This window comes from Pantherophis guttatus, chromosome 16 (assembly GCF_059756535.1).
Source record: "Pantherophis guttatus breed Tessera chromosome 16, ASM5975653v1, whole genome shotgun sequence".
NCBI classification, from domain to species: domain Eukaryota; kingdom Metazoa; phylum Chordata; class Lepidosauria; order Squamata; family Colubridae; genus Pantherophis; species Pantherophis guttatus.
This window is the reverse complement of record NC_142078.1, coordinates 15,911,705-15,936,967: the sequence shown is the minus strand read 5'-3', so window position 1 is coordinate 15,936,967 and position 25,263 is coordinate 15,911,705. Positions and strand designations below refer to the sequence as shown.

The window sequence follows — 25,263 nt, the reverse complement described above, 5'->3', positions numbered from 1 at the left end:
TCTCTCCCCCCCCCTTGTATGTGTGTGTTTCTGTTGTGTATGTGACTAAAATGTACTAGCTGAATCACTTTTCTCCCTGCTTATTTTGGTACGGATCTGCTCGTCCTGGATTAGATCATTTCATTCTACTCATTTGGAGAGCAAATCCTCCGTCCTGCTTGGATATTTATATATATATATATATCCAGGCGAGGCTATAGAAGAAGAATATGTATATATGTATATATATATATATTCTTCACTCGGCTGGCAAAGTTAAGCGGGTTGAAAATGCCTCCTTTTGTAGCTTCGACTAACTCGGGAGTCAACTGTGCCCAAGAATGAGGTATTGGGTTGCCTGGTGATTTTGCAAAATTGCAAGGCCTCTGCCAGCCAAGGAAATTTGCTTGACAAGGGGAACAACAAAAGAGGACATCTCTTGAATCCATCCAACTTTGTGAAATGTCATCTCTGTGGGTTTTGTTTTTTTGTTTGTTTTTTTTGGGGAGGCCCTGTCTACAGCAACTTCTTCCCCTCTCCAAACTTTTCAAGGACACCCCAACCCCAGATATTTCTCTTCGGCTGCCTTGATTTCCAGGTTAGGAAGTTATTCCACGAATATCTTCCTTTCTTCTTCTTCTTCTTCTTTTTTTTAAAAAAAACATCCTTTGGAGTAGTAGGACGATGGATTTGAAGAAAGGAGTCTTAAAATGCTTGGGAACGATCTACCTCTGCTATTAAGAGCATGTTTTTTGTGTTGTTGTTTTTTTTTAAAATTTCCTGGAGAATGCAATTCCCTTCAAGCCATTTCAGGTTTCAACTTTCAGCAGAAATAATAGAAGAAAACAAGAAATGGTCAAATCTCAAGGATTGATTGCTGACTTTTCCAAACAGCAAAGCAATAATATTCTTGTATAGTTTCCTTTCTTGGCTAAGTTCATTCCTTCTCTTCTCTTTCTTTCTTTTTTTTTTTTCTTGCATATGTGTGTGTTTTCTGGGAAATGTTACATTTAATTGCCAAGTGCGTTCAGTTGACTGCTTAAATTCCCAGCAGAGGGTTGCAACTACTGGTATTTCCCCTTTATTTCAAAAGCATGGCTTAATCCAATAACTGAAGACAAGGGAGCTCAATCCAGATACCCAGATAAAATCTAATTTTGCGAGGCGAGCTACTAGTCTCGGATGGCCGCCTTGGACTCTTAAAAGAAAATCAAGACTCCACATTGATTCCACTTCTTCCTAGGAAGTGGTCTTTCGTAATAATCAAGATTTATCCTCGTGCGGGAAGGGAAGGACTCTAAACATCGGCCCAGCGTTTTGTGGGATCATAATAATAATTTTTGCAGAGCAGCGGAAAGCAATTTCTATAAAATATCCATGAGGGGCAAAGACTAAAATTGCAGATTTAAAGGGAGATAGGTTGTTTTTTTTTTGTGTGTCCTGGATAGTCGCTCTCTTTCACCAAGGCCACTCTTGGCTCTTGCAAATAATGTGACAGATGTCTCCTCGGAGCCCACAGTGGGCTTGCTACGGCCTCGAGATGCGACGTCTTTTTGGTGATTAATGTCAGAATTACATGGGTGACAAATCTGATGTGGTAAGGAAGCAGTGACGTTAGGTGAAAATCAGATCTGATGTCAGGAAAAAGGAGGTGGGCTTCGTATCATCATTTTTGCATCCCTCCGTTCCTTCTTTTTCTTCGTGGCTCCGTCCCAGCCTCCCCCCCCCCAGCTTAATCTTGAGTTCAAAAATAGTAACCAGGTCTCGTTTTTTTCAACGGGAGATTATTTTCAACTAGAGAAGCTGGGAGATTTAACCGTCTAATGAGCTAGAAGACAAGGGGAACCTGCAGATCTGGACCAGGTTAGCCCTTTCACCTTTCTTACTTTCCTTTTTAAAAAAAAAAGAAAAGAAAAGAAAAGAAAAGAAAAAGAAAAGGGAAGGGAAGCAGAAGGGATGGAGTTTTCCGGAGAGAGAAGACTTCAGAGAAAAGTGGTGATGTTTAAGACAGTTGGCGCCTTCCGAAGGCATGCTGGCACTTTGCAAAACCGAGCGAGGAAATATTTCCAGCTTGGCCAAGCAATTGGAGGTGGGGGTGGGGTGGGGGTCCTTTGGCTTCCTGATGGGGAGGGGAAAGGGGTGCAGGGCGGAGGGTTCCTGTCTGTAGCAGAGTTTGCAAACAGAGCAAAGCAGAACTCTGTGAACTGGGATCTTTCTCTCCCAGATGCCCAGGGAGGAAAAGTGACAGCTCCTTCTGGGTTGGTGGTTTTTTTTTTTTTTTGGGGATCCTCATGAATCTTTCAAATTGCTGCTGCTGCTTTTTTCGTGGTCCAGATGAATCTTTCTTGGCAGAAGCTGGGCTGAATTTTCAGTTGTGGGATACATTATTTATCGGAGTTTGGCTTCCTAAGGCTTCTGCTCAGCCCCTTACTAGATTCCTGCTTATTCTTGTGGGGTATTTTCCCTCTCTCTCTCTCTCCTCCTTATCTATCTACCTACCCACCTCTCTCTCTCCCTCTCTCCCCCCCCTCTCTCTCTATATATATGTTTTCTGAGCTTTATATATATATTTGTTTTCTGAGAAAGAGCTGTGATCACACATTGCTCCTAGAAGCACGAAGCCGAAAACACCAGCCTGAAGATGACGAATGAGACTTCGTCAAAACATCGCCAAGACACTTCCAATTTTACGCAGAAGAAAACCCGAATAACCAAAGACCTACATACAAACAGCCGCGAAAACCTCAGAATATATATATATGCTGATAAAGAATGCCCCCTCTCACATGTTGGGGTAGACCAGGTTTCTCAATAGAAAAACATATCTATCTATCTATCTATCTATCTATCTATCTATCTATCTATCTAATCTATCTATCTATATCTATCTATCTATCTATCTATCTATCTATTTAATCTATCTATCTATATCTATCTATCTATCTATCTATCTATCTATCTATCTATCATATATATATATGAAAACAAACATTATATATAATACACACACACACTTAAGGCACCAACTCTGGTTTTGTCATCATTCTGTGGGATCACAGTGTGACCCGGATTTAACAGAAGGGAGAGAGAAAGGCAGGAATATATATATATATATATTGCACACCCATCGTTTCGTGTAACACTAGAAGCCTCTTTCTGAGAAGTTGCTCTGTTTTAATGCTGTCTCTGGGGACTCTCTTCCTCTCTCTTTTGCTGATACAAAACTTTTATTTTTTCCCCACCCACCAGCTAATCTGACTTCTTCTTCTTTTCTTTTCTTTTTTTTAAATCTCTGTTGCAGGCTGCCTTTCTTCTCCCTTTGGATCATCTTGGAGAAGCTGGACATGCTTTAGAGGCCGCTGGGCCAAAGGGTGTGAAACTAGTTTTCTACTAACAGCTCCCGTTTTCTGCAAAGAAGGAGGAGGAGGAGGAGGAAGGAAAAAGAAGAAGGAGGGGGCACCAAATTCAGGAGTGATTATTTTTTTAAAAACAACGACGACGACAACAAAACAAACTAAGAAACAAATCCAGAGGCTGAAATTGTCTTTTCAAACATTATTGGCCAAGGGACTCGCTTTGGAGGGAAGTGTGAGGCCCGTGTTCAATTTTTTTCTTCTTTTTAGCCTCAAATGTTCTTTTCCTTAAAGAAGGTGAAAAGAAGCACTTGTCTTGACAGCTTGGTGCTGCGTAGCCATTAGCACCGTGTGGGAATGAAAACTTAACTGTACTCAACCCTGTAACTTTTTAAGCCCTTCTTCACACACACACACATCCTTCTCCTCCTCCTCTCTTCTTCTTCTCCTTTCTTCTTCTCCTCCTCCTCTTCCTCTTCCTCTTCTTTTTCTTTTTCTTCTTCTCCTCCTCCTCCCCTTCCTCTGTGTTTCTCTTTCTCTCTCTCTCTCTCTCTCTCTCTCTCTCTCTCTCTCTCTCTCTCTCTCTCTCTCTCTTATATGTCCTACCCCGGCTGCCCTCGACTGGTCAGATTTCATTGCAAAATGAAAATTTGATAGCTCTCTTGATTGATCGGGGAGAGTCACCTCTGGCTACCTTCAACATCCCGAGACTGCTTAGCCGACAGAAGGAGAGGATGAAGTGGAAGAAGACTTGACGGCTGATCAGTTGGGAAAGTGGGGCACTTGGGAGAGCCGCTCCCCATGGCTAAGATGGAAAGATAGAGAATGGCCCTCATTGTCCTTTTCAGCTGGACCTCTCCAGGGTCAGTCTTCGGTGGGAAGCTTCCATGCTGAGCCGGAGAACTTCCCCAAAGCCAGTCTCTGACTTGCTGACGATTCCAGAATCCCTTCTGCTTGGCTGCATCTGCCATGCTTCACCACGTGGCCATCTTATTGCATTGTCTTCTTCTGGTCATGGGACAGTATGACATCTGCAAATCCTGGGTCACCACGGACAATGGACCGATGTGGGAGTTTTACGCTTGCCAGCCCAAAGCGATGGCCATGAAAGACTTTGCAACGGTCCGCGTGGAACCTTCCGGCATCACCTGCGGGGATCCTCCCGAGCGGTTTTGCACGCATGTAAGTAGATCTTCTTCATGTACGCCCCTTTTTTCGCTCCGGCACGGAAGTACGCGCTTTGCAATTCTTCCAAAATCTTGGTTGCTGTCCAACACACAACACCTCAAAAAGGCGGTTGACGTATCCGCCCACGGTCAGTCGTGAGTGGGGAGGGAGTGATATAGAATAGAATAGAATAGAATAGAATAGAATAGAATAGAATAGAATAGAATAGAATAGAATAGAATAGAATAACAGAGTTGGAAGGGACCTCTGAGGTCTTCTAGTCCAACCTGATTAGGTAGGAAACCCTGCACCAGACAAATGGTTATCCAACATCTTCTCAAAAACTTCCAGTGTTGGAGCATTCACAACTTCTGGAGGCAGGCTGTTCCACTGATTAATTGTTCTCACTGTCAGGAAATTTCTCCTTAGTTCTAAGTTGCTTCTTTCCTTGAATTAGTTTCTTGTCCTGCCTTCAGGGGCTTTGGAGAATAGCTTGACTCCCTCTTCTTTGGGGCAGCCCCTGAGATATTGGAAGACTGCTATCATGTCACCCCCCAAGTCCTTCTGTTCATTAAACTAAACATACCCAGTTCCTGCAACCGTTCTTCATATGTTTTAGTCTCCAGTCCCCTAATCCGTTGCTGATTGGTAGAACAAGAAGCAACGGATGGAAACTAACCAAGGAGAGAAGCAACCTACAACTAAGGAGAAATTTCCTGATAGTGAGAACAATGAATCAGTGGAACAACTGGCCTCCAGAAGTTGTGAATGCTCCAACATTGGACGTTTTTAAGAAGAGGTTGGATTACCATTGGTCTGAAGTGGTGTAGGGTTTCCTGACTGAGCAGGGGGTTGGACTAAAAGACCTCCGAAGGTCCCTCCCAAGTCTGTTATTGTGTTGCGTTATCTCATTCCGTAATATCCCTGATCCCAAAGATGATGGTCAGAGATGGCTTTACAAGAAGGTAGAGTAAGGGTGGGGAAGAGGTCTTATTATTATTTTTTGCCGGCCAATTTTGCTGGCAGAATTGGCTGGGTAGACAAAATGAGTTGCGTTGGCTTAAAGCCGTCTCTTTGCTGCTTTTTAAGGATCAATAGCTATGCTGGATTCCTGAATTTAAATATGGCCACAACAGGAATAATCAGAGTCTCCCTGCTTCCTCATTAATTAGTGTCTAAACATGAAGATGGGGCTGGAAAATTAAGTGTGTGTGTGTGTGTGTAGACACAGTCTGGGAGTTATTGTCGTGTGCAAACTCAGGAAATTGAGGGACATTTGGAATGTCCATTGAAGAGAGAAGTTGGGGATGGAGTCTGTGTGATGTTGGAGAACCTCAAAGCTGCCCAGATGGTGTGGGACGTCAATTCCCATCATCCCCACCGAGAAGAGCCTGCTGGCAAGGACTTTGTAAGAGCTGTCACCGGGAAGATATCTGTCTTCCAATGTTGCCCTTAAGTGGAAAGCGTCGATGGTCATTTTATTTTGAATTCCTAGACTCTTTATGGCATAAATTTACCAATTCAGGTGGCCAAGTAGATTAAAATGCCATTCAGCATCTTGTGGGACTCTTACAATTCTCCAGCCGTGAGGACTACGGTTAAGATGTGTTCACTGGAGCGACCTATGTTCTGTTACTAAGCAAGACCGTTGGTAAGTGAGGTTTGCTCCCATTTTGCCACCTTTCTTGCCGTGGGTTGTTAAGCGAGTCAATGCAGTTGTTAAGTTAGGAACGCGGTGGTGAAGTGAAGCTGGCTTCCCTGTTGAGTTTGCTGGCCAGGAGGTCGCAAAAGGGGATCGGGTGAGCCCTGCAACTGACGTAAGTACATGCCAGTTGCCAAGCCTCCAAATTCTGATCACGTGGTCATAGAGATGCTGCAGTGGTCGTAAGTGTGGGAAATGGCCATAAGTCATCTTTTTCAGTGTCATATCTTCGAACGGGCATTAGATGAATTATTCTATTCCTATTATTTCTAACTCTACTCTACTCTACTCTACTCTACTCTACTCTACTCTACTCTACTCTACTCTACTCTACTCTTATTTCTATTCTATTCTAATGGTGATTCCTTCCTTGGGTTTAAGATTTACTGTATTGTGTGTTGTGTGAATATGGCTTGAAGGGTTTTACAGTATACTCCACTGGTCCAGTAAGTTGTATCCAGTAAAATGCCAATCCTCTTGCAATTTTGTGAGAAATACCCATGGAGGGGAGAAAAAAATATATCCTTGTGCTGTGCCAGTAATGATGATAATAATAGTGCTTTCATAAAGAATTAATAATAATGAGAAACTCTCAAAAGCTACTGAAAATAATGCTTCCATGTTGGTCGTATTGTCCAGAATATAATTTTGGGAAGTTGTCCAAATTTGGTTTTCTTTGCATTATTTATTTACTGGAATTGCCGCTTGTAATGTGCCATAACTTGCCCCTTTGTGATTGATTTAAATGAAAGATAGTGGATGAGTTGTTTTTTTTGTTTTTTTTAAAAATCATGGCTTCCTCTATTTTTAATCATCTTTATTATTTTGGATGAAAACCATCTTCCATCTTAAAGAAAAACTAACATTTTGACAAGGAATCGTCCTTTTTTAACGATCCCGTAATCCCTTGTGGGGTGGAATCTGGGCAACTGAACGGAACTAAAAGTTTACTGGCCGGATGCCCTTCTTGTTGCCAATGCGGAGTTTTGTTTTGTTTTTTTGTTTTTCAGCAGATATATTCTCAGTGTGCCCAGAGAGGAGAACATTTTGACAAGGAATGAGAAGTGCAAACTAAAAAATGCACATAAAGAGGAAAAAAAAATAACAAATTTTATGCTTAGCATCAGTCACTGTTTATCAGTGACTTCATTATAGATAGTCCTCGACGTACGGTCACAATTAACCGTTGCTGAGTGAAGCAGTTGTGAAGTGAGCTTTGCTCCATTTTACGACCTTGTCAGAAGGTCGCAAATGGGGATCACGTGACCCCGGGACACTGTGACCATCATAAAGTATGAGTCGGTTGACCAATGAATTTTGATCTCATGATCACGGGGATGCCCCAACAGTCGTAAGTGCAAAAGAACGGTCATAAGTCCCTTTTTTCAGGGCTGTTGTAACTTTGCACAAGGTTGTAAGTCAAGGACTATCTATACCGGACGGTGGACAAGTTTGCACGCCATGTAAAGCTGACAACCGTGGTTTTTATGAATTGCAAAGTCACGGCATACCAGGTTCGTTGAATGAGCTTCCGCATGGCAGCTGTGACTCACAGCTAGTGTGAGGTGTAAAGGAATGCTTTACAAATGCCCAGAAGTGAAGGGTGTGTGTGTGGGTATACCTGAGTGTGAAAATGTTGTTTCTTTGGCTTTACCGCTTCTTTGAAGTGGAGGAGCTCATCAGCTCAGACGGAACCTTTTTAATTAAAAATAATCCCGCTGTTTTGTCAACTACTTTATAAATCACCGCAGAGCTCTTGACTTCACAACTGTCTTGCAAATAGATCTATAAAAGTTACAAGCCGGAGGGATAGTAAAAGAGGAGCATTAATTGGCTGGTCTAGACATCTCCACTGTGATGCTACGGTGAAGGTGTCCAAGTAAGAGCAGGGAGCTAGAACCTGGAACATAGAATAACAGAGAGTTCGAAGCAGGGGTGAAATCCAGCAGGTTCTAACAGGTTCTGCAGAACCGGTAGCGGAAATTTTGAGTAGTTCAGAGAACCAGCAAATTGGCCGGCCCCAGAGTGGGGTGGGAATGGAGATTTTGCAATATCCTTCCCCCAGGAGTGGGGAGGGAATGGGGATTTTGCAGTATCCTTCCCCTGGAATTTATTATTATTATTATTTATTAAATTTCTATACCGCCCTTCTCCCGAAGGACTCAGGGCGGTGAACAGCCAAGATTAAAATACATACAACACAACTTCTTGAGGGAAGCGATTCCACAGATTAATTGGTCTCCCTGTCAGGGAATTTCTCCTTAGTTCTCGGTTGCTTCTCTCCTTGATGAGTTTCCACCCATTGCTTCTTGTCCTGCCTTCAGGTGCTTTGGAGAACAGCTTGACTCCCTCTTCTTTGGGGGCAGCCCCTGAGATATTGGGACACTGCTATCATGTCTCCCCTGGTCCTTCTCTTCATCAACCTAGACATATCCAGTTCCTGCAACTGTTCTTCATATGTTTTAGCCTCTTACAGCCCCCAAATCATCTTTGTTGCTCTTCTCTGCACTCTTTCTAGAATCTCAATGTCCTTTCTTTCTTTCTTTCTTTCTTTCTTTCTTTCTTTCTTTCTTTCTTTCTTTCGGTATCAAGGTGTCCAAAACTGTTTATGTATTCCTTCTTCAATTCCAGGAAGTTTCTCAATGCATGAGAATGGAGAAAGAGAAGGTGGAAATGAATCTGGATTTTCCACCCCTCAAATTTGGATTTTTTCCCCCCCTCTTTTCTCCAAATGTTACCAGTCATCCCGGGCTCTACAGCCACAAGGAAGCAGAGCTGAGGGCAAAATTCCGCCTTGCATAACAAGGCAGGGAGCTAATGATGTTTTTTAGATCAAAGGTAAAACTCAGGAGGAAAAAAAAAAAAAACCCTAAAGGTCGGTTTTAGATCTCATTATCGGCTTGGAGATGCTGAATAATGGATGGAAAGGAGCATTAAGGGCATATTTCGTTCTCTCTTTTCCCTTTTTTTTTTAAAAAAAAAATGTTTTAAAAAAAGTCTCCATAAAAACTCTTAACTAGTTCCGTGTCTTTGTTTTAAAAGTTTCAGAAACCGGCATTTGAAGCCGTTGGCGTAGATTGGATCTAATTAAGGGGTGAAGGAGGAAATGAACCGACAGTTTTAGGCTCTCACCCCGAATTTTATTTATTTATTTATTTATTTTTAATGTTGTATTTTGAGTTCTGGAAACTTGAGTTCTGGAGGGCCGTTGCAACCTTTTTTTATAGGATAGCATGTGGGGCAAACATAGCCATGATGGCAGTGGTGAGATTCAATTTTTTTTTTACTACTGGTTCTGTGGGCGTGTCTTGGTGGGCGTGGTGTGGCTTGGTGGGCGTGGCAGGGGAAGGCTACTGCAAAATCCCCATTCCCACCCCATTCCAAGGGAAGGATATTGCAAAGTCTCCATTCCCACCCCACTCTGGGGCCAGCCAGAGGTGGTATTTGCCAGTTCTCGGAACTACTCAAAATATCCGCGACCGATTCTCCCTCTCTCCCCCCTCCCTCTGTATCTCTCGGATTTCCAAGGCCAGGTGAGGTTTGACTGGGAGGGGAGGGTGAGACCAGCCTATGATGGGAGCCGCAACAGAGCCACATGCGGCTCCGGAGCTGCAGGTTGCTGACACCCGCAATAGGCTGATGTTTTTCCCCTTATGGGTGTATTTCCTAGTTTCCCTACCACCATTCTCTCTATGCATTTTTCTTTTCTCTTTATGAACGCATCGGGGAAACCAGAAAATAACATTTCTGAGGAAGATCTCCAGTTTGCTTCTTTCAAACAGAAAACAAGAACTTGCTCATCTGGGCACCGGCCCCTGCTCGAGAGAGAAAAAGTTGCTTTTTCGTAGCCTCCGGCTCTCCTCTTGTAAAATAACTTTTTTTTTTCTTTTCAGATGGCAGGGAATGATAAACCATTTCATCGGAGAGAGAGACAATAGTGGCCAATTTAACCTTCTTTTCCTTTCTTGATGACTTCAGTGGATAGGAGGCTGTTAATAATATTATTTCTTTTTTGTCCTGCTCCTTTTGAGAAAAATACATTTCTATTTTTGTCCGGGAGACTTTTACGAGTCTAGTCCAAATCTAATTTCTGAGAAGGTATCATTTGGGGGGGAAAGCGGCTAGGAAGTTTGTTGATATTTATGAATGTTGGGGAAATGTTCAGAGGTAGTCCAGACGAGAAGCTTTCCCTCCTCCTCCTCCTATTTTCCTTCTCTCCACCCACTCCCTTCCAACACTGATGAGACTGCCTAGTTTGGTAATGAAACATCTTCAAGAAAATCACCAAGCTCAGGGAGCATAAAGGACTACATAACCCTTCCTCTTCCTATTCCTCCTCCTCCTCCAACTTACAACTATGATAGGCAACTATCAACTTACAACTATGATAGGCAGGATCTATTATGGTCGTAACTCCAGGACTCCCTGTATTTGAGATCTGCGGGCATGACAAAGCAATTGAAAACATTTATAGAAATATATATTCAAAAATTCAAAAACCATCTAATAAGGTATGTTTGGGGCCAAAAGCGGAAGACAGAAGGGGTAAGTGAGGGTCTCAAAACCGCATCATTTGATACCCGCAACCGATGAATTGACCTCGGTGAGAAAAACATCTAGAATTTCTCTTAAGAACATCAAGAAAGTTCGTGCAAAGAAACTCAGGGTGATTAAAAACTCAGGACAATCTTAGCATCGTGTTTGTGTTGGATGTCATAAGAAATGGCCGCTGGAAGACTAAATAAACGCTTGAATTTTCTCGGCACCAACTCAGGGGGAATTCTGCCTTACTTTTCATGGGAATTATGCCTTATATTAGGGACGGTGGCTCAGTGGCTAAGACGATGAGCTTGTCGATCGAAAGATCGGCAGTTCAGCGGTTTGAATCCCTAGTGCCGCGTAGCAGGGTGAGCTCCCGTGACTTGTCCCAGCTTCTGCCAACCTAGCAGTTCGAAAGCACATAAAAAAAAATGCAAGTAGAAAAATAGGGACCACCTTCGGTGGGAAGGCAACAGCGTTCCGTGCGCCTTTGGCGTTGAGTCATGCCGGCCACATGACCACGGAGACGTCTTCGGATGGTGGGGAAGAGAAATCCTTCGCCTCTTTACAGCTTGTTAATCGGTTGTGAACACATTTATGGAAGTCTGTAGTTTTAATTGAGGCTGAACGCAGCTGTCGGATTACAAAATCACCCCCTCCCCCGAAAATCAGTCATGTAGGTAGTCCTCAGCTTACGAAGACAATTGAGCCCAGGATGTTAGACAGCCTACTAAACGCAGAGACATCACCCTGCCAACAAAAGAGCGTATAGTCAAGGCGATGGTTTTCCCAGTTGTGATGGATGGCTGTGAAAGTTGGACCATAAGGAAGGCTGAGCGCCAAAGAATGGAGGCCTTTGAACTCTGGTGCTGGAGAAGACTCCTGCGAGTCCCTTGGACTGCAAGGTGATCCATCCGGTCAGTTCTAGAGGAGATCAACCCTGACTGCTCTTTGGAAGACCAGATCCTGAAGAGGAAACTCAAATGCTTTGGCCACCGAATGAGAAGGAAGGACTCCCTGGAGAAGAGCCTAATGCTGGGAAAGATTGAATGAAAAAGAAGAAGAGGACGACAGAGAACGAGGAGGCTGGATGGAGCCACTGAAGTAGTTGGCGTGAGCTTAAATGGACTCCAGAGGATGGTAGAGGACAGGAAGGCCTGGAGGAACGTTGTCCATGGGGTCGTGATGGGTCGGACACGACTTTGCAACTAACAACAACAAGAAGAAGTCTAATTAGAAGACGGACCAGGGGTAACCTGGTAGCAGTCTTCCAATATCTGAGTCAACCTGTTCTCCAAAGTATCTGAGGGCAGGAGAAGAAGCAACAGATGGAAACTCATCAAGGAGAGAAGCAACCTGGAATTAAGGAGAAATTTCCTGACAGTGAGGACAATTAATCAGTGGAATGGAAGTTGCCTCCAAGAAGTTGTGAATGCTCCAACACTGGAAGTTTTTAAGAAGAGATTGGACAACCATTTCTCTAGAATGGTATAGGGCTTCCTGCCTGAGCATGGGGTTGGACTAGAAGACCTCCAAGGTCCCTTCCAGCTCTGTTATTCTGTACTCTTCTCCTTTCAAGAGAGAAAGAGAGAGAAGGCCTTTTCTAACTCGCCCAACCCTTGTTTCAGTTTCATTGCAATCCTGTCTGGAAACGATCATAAATTCCGCCTAATTCTTTCGCCAGTCAAGCGCCCAACCGTTGCTAATTCAAGTTAAGCAGCTGCGACATTAAGAGAAATGAAGAGTAATTTACTATTGCTAAAGCGAGCACCAACTCCCAATTTGTTGCTACAAGAAGGTCTCGGGGATCCATCAAGACGTGAGGATCCCATGCTGAACTTCAGAAACTTGTCTACGCCAAGGAAGTTTCTTTGCGAACGCCTGAACACATGTGCCGGTCGTTCCTGATTGATAGCAGTTCGTTTAGCGACCTTTCAAGATTACAACGGCACTGGGAAACAGAAGGGCTGTTTTTCACACTTAACGACCGTTGCAGGATCCCCATGGCCACCAGATCAAAATTGAGATGCGTGGCAACTGATTCGTATTTATGACGGTGGCGGCATCCTGGGGAGGGTATGTGTGTGTGTCACATGATCCCTTTTTGTGACCTTCTGGCAAGCGAAGTCAATGGGGAAGCCAGATTCACAGATTCACCTTTCTCTCTCTCTCTCTTTCTCTCTCTGTCTCTCTCTTCCTTTCTCTCTCTCTGTCTCTCTCTTCCTTTCTCTCTCTGTCTCTCTCTTCTTTTCTCTCTCTTTCTCTCTCTGTCTCTCTCTTCCTTTCTCTCTGTGTCTTTCTCTTCCTTTCTCTCTCTGTCTCTCTCTCTGTCTTTCTCTCTGTCTTTCTCTTCCTTTCTCTCTCTGTCTTTCTCTCTCTGTCTCTCTCTCTGTTTTTCTCTGTCTTTCTCTTCCTTTCTCTCTGTCTCTCTCTGTCTCTCTTCCTTTCTCTCTCTCTGTCTCTCTCTCTGTCTTTCTCTGTCTTTCTCTGTGTTTGTTTCTCTCTCTTCACTCTCTCTTCTCTGTCTCTTTTTCTCCCTCTCTCTGTTTATCTCTTTCTGTCTCTCTCTTTCTCTCTTTCTCTTTTTTCTCTCTCTTTTCTCTCTCTCTCTGTCTCTCTTTCTTTCTCTCTTTCTCCCCCTCTTTCTCTCTGTCTCTTTCTCTCTCTCTTTTCTGTCTCTCTGTCTCTCTCTCTCCATCCTCTGCTGTTTCTCAACCCTGCCCTGCGCTTGAATTAGCCAGACCTGCAGAAAACCCCCCCATCCCCCCCTTTTTTTTAAAAAAAAAAACATTAATAAAATATTTATGGCCCTGCAAAGCTGCAAATAGAGAGGGCAGGCGGCAGAGCGCCTTTCAAAGAGCAGCCTTCTTTTCCAGCGTCCTAAGCATTTTTCCCCCTTTTCTTCTCCCGCCTGAATCAATAATGCACTTTGCGTTGTCATAGCTGGAGGCTGCGGCGTTTCTGGGCTGCTGTTTTTTCCTTGCCAGTGGGACGGTGGCGAGTCCTTTTCGGGATGCCTTCGGTTTTTAGGGAAGCGATTGGAGGCAGAGGGCTCGGGAAACATAGCAATGCAGGAAACTCCCAAGCTGGTCTCCCACAGCAGCTCAGGGCTGATGTCCACCTCTTTGGGGCATTTTATTTGCCTCTGGCCTCCCCGTCGCTTTTTCCTGGCGTGCCAGGCTTCTTATGCAATGTTCGGCTCATCTCGCCTTTCCGTATCTGGACGGTGGTCAAACCATACGAGATGTGTTTAATAATAGCACATTCTCTGAACCTGTTAAACTGCATTTGGTTGGCTGAGGCCCAGGGAGGGAGGGAGGGAGAGAGGAGGGAGGGAGGGAGAAGAGAAATTCAAGTCAGGAGGGAGGGGAGGGAAGAAGGAAGGAAGGAAGGAAAAGTCAGGAGGGAGGGAGGGAAGGAAGGAAAGAGGGAGGGAGAATGGGAGGGAAGGAGGGAAGAAGGAAGGTGAAGTCAGGAGGGAGGGAGGGAAGGAAGGAAAGAGGGAGGGAGGAAGGTGAAATCAGTAGGGAGAAGAGGGAAGAAGAAAGGAAGGAAGGAAAAGTCAGGAGGGAGGGAAGGAAGGAAAGAGGAAGGAAGGAAGGAAGCAGGGAGGGAGAAAGGAAGGATTCAGAGGGAGGCAGAGAGGGAGAGAGAGAGAGGGAGGGAAGAATGAAGGAAGGGAGGGAGGGAGGGAGGGAGGGAGGGAGGGAGGAAGGTGAAGTCAGGAGGGAGAGAAGTAGAGACCAAGGAGGGAGGGAGGGTAGAAGGAAGGAAGGAAGGAAGCAGGGAGAGAGAAAGGAAATGAAGTCAGGAGGGAGGGAGGGAGGGAGGGAGGGAGGAAGGAAGGAAGGAAGGAAGGAAGGAAGGAAGGAAGGAAGGAAGGAAGGAAGGAAACATCCATTGGGTAACCTGAATTCTCTTAACAACAGCTTTGATTTACTTTGCCTCTGTGAGATTTTGTTAAATCATGCCATTGTTGTAAAAAAATTGTTGCGAAATGAAGTCCAACTTGACTTACCACTGCAACAAGCTCACGACGGAACTTCTGGTTTTTAATTGTGGGTCGTACGTACCCTGCCTAACCCATAACCCGGGGTGAAATCCAGCAGGTTCTCACAGGTTCTGGAGAACCGGTAGCGGAAATTTTGAGTAGTTCGGAGAACCGGCAAATGCCACCTCTGGCTGGCCCCAGAGTGGGGTGGGAATGGAGATTTTGCAATCCCCCTGGAGTGGGCAGGGAATGGAGATTTTGCAGGATCCTTCCCCTGCCACGCCCACCAAGCCACACCACGCCAACCACATCCACTAAGCCACGCCCACAGAACCGATAGCAAAAAAAAAAAAAATGAATTTCACCACTGCCTTAACCTGTAAAGCTGTCAAAAGAAAGGATGTTTTTTTTTCCGAAATCCTGCTGGTTGGGCCTCCTAACCCACACGCTGATTTTGATGCTTTTGGGTTTGATGGTGCCAGACGTGATCGCTGGCCTGCCGGGTTGGAAGGGAGTCCGCCCAGAATCACTTGCTTTTCAAAACACCATGGTTCCCTTTGGCTCCCCTGGTTCGTATTGGGGATCAAGAGATTGGGGGCAATTCTAAGCCTAAGAGGATCAGCTCTTTTAAAAGGCTGACGTCAGGTTGTCAGAGGGAGGCAAGCCAAACCCACCTCGGCCACTGATACAATAGCGACATCACGAAGGCGCTTCTAAAATAATGAGGCCCTGGAAGATGAGCGTATCAAGCTTTCGATGTCTCTCGGCATCAGTCTGGAGAGGGAGATAATCTCCTTAGTGGCACAATTCCCGACCTAGAAACATTAACCCCACTCCGAAACAGTCCTATAATCTGCGTGGAATGTGGGAATGGGAGAGGAAACGCAGGTCCGACGCCTCAAAGGCAGGACGGGAAGGAATGGATGGAAACCAATCAAGGAGAGAAGCAGCCTAGAATTAAGGAGAGATTTCTTGACAATGAGAACAATTAATCAGTGGAACAATTTGCCTCCAGAAGTTGTGGATGCTCCATCACTGGAGGTTTTCAAGAAGAGATTGGACGGCCATTTGTCCAGAAAGGGATAGGATCTCTTGGTTGAGTTGGGTTGGATTAGAAGATCTCCAAAGTCTTTCCACCTCTATTATTCTGTTATAATCAGTGGAATGGCTTGACATTACAAGTTATGGGTGCTCCATTACTGGAGGTTTTCAAGAAGAGATTCGACGGCCATTTGTCCAGAAAGGGATAGGGTCTCTTGCTTGAGTTGGGTTGAGTTGGGTTGAGTTGGGTTGGACTAGAAGATCCCCAAAGTCTTTCTACCTCTATTATTCTGTTATAATCAGTGGAATGGCTTGACGTTACAAGTTGTGGGTGCTCCACCACTGGAGATTTTCAAGAAGAGATTGGACGGCCATTTGTCCAGAAAGGGATAGGGTCTCTTGGTTGAGTTGGGTTGAGTTGGGTTGGACTAGAAGATCCCCAAAGTCTTTCCACCTCTATTATTCTGTTATAATCAGTGGAATGGCTTGACGTTACAAGTTATGGGTGCTCCATCACTGGAGGTTTTCAAGAAGAGATTGGACAACCATTTGACCGGGATAGTATAAGCTCTTCTGATTTGAGCAGGGGGTTGGACTAGAAGACCTCCAGGGACCCTTCCAGACCTAAGATTCTATTTCTTATATTGTCTTTTGATTTTTTGGGGGGGAAAACAATATAGATAGTCCTCAATTTATGAGCATTCATTTAATGGCAGTTCGAAGTTACGACGGCCTCAGAAAAAAAACGGAGATGGAATAGTTTTCCTTGTCATTATAGAAATGCATGTAATGTGAATTTCCCAGTAAGGGTGGGGGTTTTATCATCCTTCACCCTCCGTGTTACAAACTCATCACTTTGGATCACAAGGTGAAGAGAAATCTATAAATTCCTTTTTTTGTTGTTGTTTTTTCTTGGCACTTTGTAGGAGAAAGAATCGGAAGTCATTTTAAATTTAAAAAAAAAAAAATCCGAATGCCCAAATTTATATAATATGCCAAAGAGTGCAAGGTTGGTTAGAATTAAACTTGACTGGAATTTCTTTTTAAATCTTCATACGTTCTGTGAATCCGCGATTAGTTTATAGTTCATTTTCTGTAAACCTGGAAAAATGAGATGATTACCTGCAAACCCAAATCCTTATATATTAAAAAAAAAAAGAAAAGCTATCAATCTTTTACCCATGAGTAAGCCACATGGGTAAAAGAGGGGGTGGGGGAAGATATTTTGTAAAGTGATAGATTTTAATTTAAGTTTTGCTGGCTGGCCTTATGGCTAGTAGGAATTGAAAAATGGTTGTTCAATTCGTGTCTGGTTTGTCCGTACGGAATGCATTTTCCGAGATCGATATATACATCATTCACTCTTCAGATTTGTGGACGTTGGGGAGTTTTGAACAACTTCAATAAAAATCCATACCGAAACGATACGCCCGGCGCATACTTCTAAGCAAGGAGCCCATGGTGTGTAAGCAAATGGGGCAGAAGAGTAGAAAACGGCTCCAAGGAACTGCATATTAAGCCAGATTGAGACTCTAAATGAATGAGCATTTATTTAATCAACCCAACGGATGAAAAAAGCGCATCTGAAAAGCTTATTTATCGGGGGAACGATGTATGAAAAGGCACAGCGATTTTAATGGGAATTTTATTTCTTGGTTTTTTTAAAAAAAAAAAATAATAACCACAAATTCGTTGTGCAGAAGCCGGCTAATATGAACGTAAAGGCAGAGGAAGGAAGGGAGGAGTAAAAAAAAAGGGACAGAAGTTGAATTCATAAACTTGTGTAAAGTCCTGTGTGTAAAGGGCTTCCAATGTGCCACAGTGCAGAGGTGGGTTTCAGCAGGTTCTGACCAGTTCGGGAGAACCGGAAGCGGAAATTTTGAGTAGTTCGGAGAACCGGTAAATGCCACCTCTGACCGGCCCCACCCCCATCTATTCTCTGCCTCCCAAGTCCCGGCTGATCGGGAGGAAATGGGGATTTTGCAGTATCCTTCCCCTGGAGTGGGGAGGGAATGGAGATTTTGCAGTATCCTTCCCCTGGAGTGGGGAGGGAATGGAGATTTTGCAGTATCCTTCCCTTCGGGAGGGAATGGAGATTTTGTAGTATCCTTCCCCTGGAGTGGGGTGGGAATGGAGATTTTACAGTATCCTTCCCCTACCATGCCCACCAAGCCACACACCCCAAGCATTGCCACACCCACTAAGCCACACCCACAGAACCGGTAGTAAAAAAATTTGAAAACCTCTGTTATGGTCTGCCAGCGGAGCTGACAGCGGAGTCGGACAGCGATGAGGCTTAGGAGGATAATGGGCCAGTCCTGGAGGCTGGGGAAGGCCCGGATGAGGGCACTGCGTCGGAGGCAAAGATGGGGCCAGGGCCATCGGGGAGTGAGGTGCGGACTCCAGAGCCTGATAGGAGTGAGGCAGAGGAACAGGAGGAGCCTCTTCCTAGTGCACGCATGAGAAGAGCTGCCAGAAGGCAAGAGCAGCTCAAGCGAAAAGGACAACTCAGGAGTAAGGCCAAAAGATGATTGGCCCCTCCCATAAGGCTTAAAACAGACCAGCAACGGGGTTTGGGCTTTGCCAGAAAACAACGTTGGTAGCTTCATCTTCATCTATGTCTTGTTATTTATTTTTGTATCTGTGACTTCTGAACGTTTGCCAAGAAAGGCCTTTGGCAGTTTGCCTAATTGGACCAAGGTTTGCGATAGGACTGAGGAATTTTGTGTTGGGAGGAATTTGCTTTAATTTAGTTGAAAGACGCTGGGAATGAAGTAATTCTCAGCGGTTTGAATAAAATTTGGGCCTAGGTCACGACAACCACCACTGTCACAGTGATGTGTAAAATGTATGTGCGGTCAGTACAAGGCAATCCTTGACTTTCAACAGTTCGTTTAGTGACCATTCAAAGTTACAACGAACGGGAAAAAGGAGACTTATGACCGATTTTCACACTTAACAGCGGTTGCAGCGTTCCCATGGTCACAGGATCAAAATTCACAACTGACTCGTAGTTATGACAGTTGCCGTGTCCTGAGGTCAACATGCAGTTACCAATTGCCCCGCTTAGCAACAGAAAGATTGGGCTGAACTTCGGTCGTACGTCCGAGGACTTACCTTGTACCGAATTACGGTTTTGTCTTGACAAAATAAACCCTGGTTGAAAAGCACCGAAAGTGTAACGTATGGCAGATCACAACCTATCACGGAGGGTTAATACCGCTGATCAACAGTTGGCTTGCCGCGGATCCATTGTTAACAACACAAAGCACAAGGGTTAAGAGACCACAACGCTTTGTTCTCCGCACGGCTTTGCCAGACTCCCGCTTGTCGCATAAAGTTGTCGGTTCTTATCGGCCAGGCGTCCTCCCGCCTGCTGGGCTTGGCAACCGGAGAGAGAAAAAAGACAGATGGGTTTGAAGATCTACCAGCTGCCGGCTCCCATTCAAAACCCAATTCCCCCTCCTCACACACACACCCTCTTTTTTTTTTTTTTTTTTTAAATTTGGTCGCTCCCCCTGGCTCTTAATGCAATAATCTCTTAATAACAAGAATTCCAGAATTGCTGCTAGGGTAAAAAGAATCCCAACCGGAGGGAAAAGGGGAAGGGAAAGGGAGAGATGGGGAAATGAAAGGATGGGGAGAAGAGGAAGAGGTGGGGAAGGGAAGGGAAGTGGAAAGGAAAGGGAAGGGAAAGAGGAAAGAGAAGGGAAGGGAAGGAAAGGAAAGAAGGAACGGAAAGGAAAGGGAAGTGGAAAAGGAAGGGAAGGGAAGAAGGAAAGGAAAGGAAAGGGAAGGAAAGAAAAGAAGGAAAGAGAAGGGAAGGGGAAAGGGAAGGGAAGGAAAGGGAAGGGAAGGAAAGGGAAGGGAAGAAGGAAAGAGAAGGGAAGGGAAGTGGAAAAGGGAGGGAAGGGAAGAAGGAAAGGGAAGAAAAGGAAAGAAGGAAAGAGAAGGGAAGGGGAAAGGGAAAGGGAAGGGAAGGAAAGAAGGAAAGGGAAGGAAAGGAAAGGAAAGAAGGAAAGGAAAGAAGGAAAGAGAAGGAAAGGGAAGTGGAAAAGGAAGGGAAGGGAAGAAGGAAAGGGAAGGGAAGGAAAGGAAAGAAGGAAAGAGAAGGGAAGGGGAAGGGAAAGGGAAGGGAAGGAAAGAAGGAAAGAGAAGGAAAGGAAAGAAGGAAAGAGAAGGAAAGGGAAGTGGAAAAGGAAGGGAAGGGAAGAAGGGAAGGAAAGGGAAGAAGGGAAGGAAAGGGAAGAAAAGGAAAGAAGGAAAGAGAAGGAAAGGGAAGTGGAAAAGGAAGGGAAGGAAAGGGAAGAAAAGGAAAGAAGGAAAGAGAAGGAAAGGGAAGAAGGAAAGGGAAGGCGAATGCTGACCATCGTTTTGCATACAAACAGAAAAGACCAATAATGGTTTCTTACACACACACACACACACTGCCAAGGGAAGCACCCCGCCAAGGGGCGAAGAGCTCAAGCGATGCTGAGAAAGGCCAACGTTAACTGGGAGGGAAACGCAGGAGAAGCAGGGCAGCAAAAGGGCAGGCTCGGACCAAACCTTTTCTGCCTCCGATGGCAGCATCTTTTTCCGCTGATTCATGGCAAGCCAAGCAACCCCGTCTCGCTTGCCAGGGAGTTGCCACGGATGACTTTGGAGCCCAGCGGCCTTTTTCGTTGGGAAGTCACGGAGAGAGAAATTCAAAACCAGCCTTGGAGGTCTGGGAAAGAAGCAGCGGATCGATCGTCCCTCCCCATCCCAGAAGGTACGAAGAGAAGGAGAAATTCAGAAATTCAAGACCACCGTAGTAGGTTCGAGCTCTGGCGGCTTAATTTAACTCGTGGCTGTGCCAACTCTTATTTCCTTCGGCTTCCTCCGAGGAGACACGACGGATGCCATCAGGCGAAGGACACCGGAGAAGGATCGCCTACAGCTAGTCCTCGACTTAACGACCGCAACGGAGCCCAAAACTTTCTCTCGTTAAGCGAGACGTTGGTTCAGCGAGTTTCGCAACCGTTTCGCCGCCTTTCGTTAAGCGAATCCCTGCAGCTGATCAGTGAGTCGCCCGGTTGTTAAGTGAATCTGGCTTCCCCGTTGACATCGCTCGTCGGAAGGTCGCAAATGGGGGAATTGCGCGGGACACTGCCAACCGTCGTAAATACGAACCAGTGGCCAAGTGTCTGAATTTGCACGGGTGCCCGTGGCTTAGAAAACGTGGCTAAATAGAATGGCAGAGCACCTGCATTACTGCAGCTTGTTTTGGGCAAGGCAACATCTGGAATCTATATAAAAACTTATTTCTAAAAAAAAAAAAGAGAGAGAGAGGGGCGACAGGAAGACGAAAAGGACCCCGTTTTATTAACAACAACAAACGGCTCCCCTTTTTACCGCCGGCAATGTTGGCAAAATGCATTTATCCTTTCGGCTGCTTCTTATTTTTGCCCTTGCAATTTGATAGTCTCTGCGCTCCGTGTTTTCCCACTTACTAGCTATTAGTGGTAATCACTCTAAATTAATTAAGGCAGCTCCCTTCCTCCAAGCCTGTGAATGGAATTGAAATTAATTGTCGGCAAATATCACTAGGAATTCCTGCCTGATCTTTTGGTGGGTTATCAATTTATGCCTCGGAGGGAGACGTTTAATTATCTTCAAATGTTATATATGGGGTGCTGGGTCTCAGCCGGCTTCTACTCAAGTTTGACTCTGTAGTAGGAGGCGGAAAGTGTGAGGGAGGGGGATCCTTTAATTCCCGTCTACATACACACACTTTCAATTTAAACCTCTTCTCCAAAGAACCCCGGGGAAGGACAAGAAGGAACGGATGGAAACTTATCAGAAAAAAAATCCAATCTAGAACTATGGCGACGTTTCCTAAGAATATGAAGAACTAACCAGTGGAACTCCTTGCCTCCAGAAGTTGTGGCTGCTCCATCACTGGAGGTTTTTAAAAAGAGACTAGACAGCCACTTGTCTGAAATGGTATAGTTTCCCCTGCTTGAGCAGGAAGCTGGACTAGAAGACCTCCAAGGTCCCTTCCAGTTTTACTCTACTCTACTCTACTCTACTCTACTCTACTCTACTCTACTCTACTCTACTCTATTTTATTCTTCTACTCTACTCTATATTCTATTCTATTCTATTCTATTCTATTATGTTCTGTTCTATTCTATTCTATTCTATTTTATTCTTCTACTCTACTCTATATTCTATTCTATTCTATTCTATTATGTTCTGTTCTATTCTATTCTATTCTTCTATTCTATTCTTCTATTCTATTCTTCTACTCTACTCTATAGTCTATTCTATTCTATTCTATTCTATTCTATTTTATTCTTTACTCTATATTCTATTCTATTCTATTCTATTCTATTATGTTCTGTTCTGTTCTGTTCTATTCTATTCTATTCTTCTATTCTACTCTATATTCTATTATTCTATTCTATTCTATTCTTTACTCTATATTCTATTCTATTCTATTCTATTATGTTCTGTTCTGTTCTGTTATGTTCTATTCTACTCTACTCTACTCTACTCTACTCTACTCTACTCTACTCTACTCTACTCTAGAAGAGAAGAGAAAAGAAGAGAAGATTGGAATAAATAAATAAATAGAATAGAATAGAATAGAACGTAGAGTAGAATAGAATAGAATAGAATAGAATAGAATAGAATAGAATAGAATAGAATATAGAGTAAAGAATAGAATAGAATAGAATAATAGAATATAGAGTAGAATAGAAGAATAGAATAGAATAGAACAGAACAGAACAGAACATAATAGAATAGAATAGAATAGAATAGAATATAGAGTAAAGAATAGAATAGAATAGAATAGAATAGAATAGACTATAGAGTAGAGTAGAAGAATAGAATAGAAGAATAGAATAGAATAGAGAGTTGGAAGGGACCTTGGAGGTCTTCTAGTCCAACCCCCTGCTTAGGCAGGAAACCCTGCACCACTTCAGACAAATGCTTGTCCATTCGTAAGTCCTTCCATCCCCTCTGCCAGATACGATTTGGTGAAAAATTTCCCCCCCAAATTTCTTGCCAAGAGAAGAAACAGAAAACACCTGTTTTACTTGGCACATTTTGTGTATTTAAAATATGGACCTGACCCCCTTTCAACCAAAATGCTAAACTCGGTTAAAAGAAAGTTTGGTAGTTTTTTGTTTGTTTGTTTGTTTATCATGTGAGAACACAGCCGTATGAGGTTGCGTGAAGCAGGCCGCTACATTAAGTTGTAACCCCGGCGCATTTATTTTGCTTATTGTACCCTGCGTGTAGCTCTTGACGGTTGTGTCTGGCAAAAGCCACATCGAATATTTATTATGCTGCGTTAATCCAGCTTTGAAATAAAAGCAGTTTGTAGAGAAATGGGGGCTTAAAAAGGCAGCAGCTGAGTCATGTTGGAGGCCGCAAGGATTATGGCGCACGTGCGTCCATGCGCGTAGCTGTTGTCTGATTGTTTTTGTTGCTTTTCTCAAAAATGTGCTTTCAGCTGCTTGTGGGTTACGTCAAGGACAATAAATTCATGATTGTGGTTTGTTCCTTTTTCCATGCACACCGCGATCTCCTAGCTTTTGCATTCCGAACAGATGCCTGCTTTACAAAAATAAATAAAGAAATAAATTCGACGGCTAAGCTATTAATAACAATTTTACTTAAAATATACAGGGAAGGAGGGCAGTGGCGGGATTCAAATAATTTAACAACCGGTTAATGATTTCTTCCAAGAACCAGTTCGCCAAACTGCTCAGAAAGTTAACAAACCGGTTCTCCCGAAGTGGTGCGAACCGGCTGAATCCCACCGCTGGAGGAGGGGAGTCGGAGCTGGCAAGCTCCTTCTCCTTTCGTGATGTTGAAAATTAAAAAAAATTAAATCCCCCCCCCTTTTTTTTTAAGCAGACCAATCCGCTGATTAAAGCGATTTCTTTGAACCAGGGGTTAACCAGGTTTTAAAAGCCGCTGAGATCAAGCAACTCAGCTGGGATCGTCAGAGGCTTTTAAAGGCATTTTTTTTCCCTACAACCTCTTCAGCCGAAGAGGTTGTAGAAAAAATGCTTTTAAAAGCCTCTGACGATCCCAGCTGAGCCGTGTGATCATCAAAGCCTTTTTTTTTACTTTTAAAAGCGTTTTTTTCAGCCAAAGAGGTTGTAGAAAAAATGCTTTTAAAAGCCTCTGACGATCCCAGCTGAGCTGCGCGATCATCAAAGCCTTTTTTTTTTACTTTTAAAAGCATTTTTTTCAACCGAAGAGGTTGTAGAAAATTGCTTTTAAAAATTAAAAAAACAGCCTCTGATGATCGCGCGGCTCAGCTGGGCACGAGGGGGGGCAGAGATTTTTGCTACCGGTTCTCCAAACCACTGCCGCCATCGCTACCGGATCGGGCGATCCGGTCCGAACCGGGAGCATTTCACCCCTGCTCCAAGGTCTCTTCCAACCCCTATTGTCCTATGTTCTAAGCTCTTCCGATCTTCCCTTTCTTCTCCTCTCATTTTCCTCTCCTCTTATCGTTCATTCTGTAACTTCTGGGTTGTTCTTGTGCAGACCTCCAAGGTCTCTTCTAACCCTATTGTTCTTCATTCTAACCTCCCTGTCTTCTCCTCTCATTCTCCTCCTTCTTCTTCTTCCTCCAGGAAAACCCGTACTTGTGCAGCGACGAGTGTGATGCTTCCAATCCAGACCTGGCCCATCCTCCCAAGCTGATGTTCGATAAAGAAGATGAAGGCCTGGCTACCTACTGGCAGAGCGTGACCTGGAGCCGTTATCCCAAGCCTTTGTTGGCCAACATCACCTTGTCTTGGAACAAGACCATCGAGCTGACCGACGACGTCGTGTTGACTTTTGAGTACGGCCGTCCCACCAAGATGATCTTGGAGAAGTCCTTGGACAACGGGAGGACTTGGCACCCCTACCAGTACTACGCGGATGAATGTAACGAAGCTTTCGGCATGCCGGCGCGGAAAGTGAGGGAGCTGTCCACCACCAACGTCAACAGAGTCATCTGCACGGAGGAATATTCCCGTTGGGTGGGGTCCAAGAAAGAGAAGGACGTGAGATTCGAGGTGAAGGACCGTTTCGCCATTTTTGCCGGACCCGAACTTCGAAACATGGACAATCTTTACACCAGGCTGGAAAGCGCCAAGGGCCTGAAGGATTTCTTCACCGTGACGGATTTGAGGATGCGGCTTTTGAAACCGGCGCTCGGCGGCACCTACGTCCAGAGAGAGAACTTGTACAAGTACTTCTACGCCATCTCCAATATTGAAGTCACAGGCAGGTAATCGGAGCCGTGCTTTCTTTGCTTTGCTTTTTCTCTTTTCCCCCCCGTTTTTAATTCGTCCGTCCTTGGCATCTTTTGGGTACCCGACCGGCCAAGCTGTCAGGATGCATCTCCCGGAAAAGGCTCGCTCGGTTCAGAACAGGAAAAAGGGCGTCAGACGTCTTGTGGCATTTTTCTCTTTAAACAAACAAACAAAAACCCTTTTTATTTGATGGAAAAG

At 44.4% G+C, this 25,263-nt stretch overlaps 1 protein-coding gene across 4 annotated transcripts in view; it reads left to right on the top strand.

Annotated features, from left to right (window-relative positions):
• The window catches only part of NTNG2 (netrin G2), a 51,596-nt gene that overhangs the window by 2,419 nt on the left and 23,914 nt on the right, over positions 1-25,263 (top strand). For 2 of the 4 annotated variants that reach the window (XM_060684590.2, XM_060684588.2), the window contains exons 2-3: positions 3,281-4,514; positions 24,397-25,040. In XM_060684590.2, coding sequence (XP_060540573.2) covers positions 4,302-4,514; positions 24,397-25,040 — 857 coding nt within the window. In that variant the 5' untranslated portion in view covers positions 3,281-4,301. Of the gene's footprint in view, positions 1-488; positions 578-3,280; positions 4,515-20,401; positions 20,526-24,396; positions 25,041-25,263 lie in introns of those variants that run through there. The other 2 variants (XM_087880000.1, XM_087879999.1) reach the window with 2 other exon arrangements.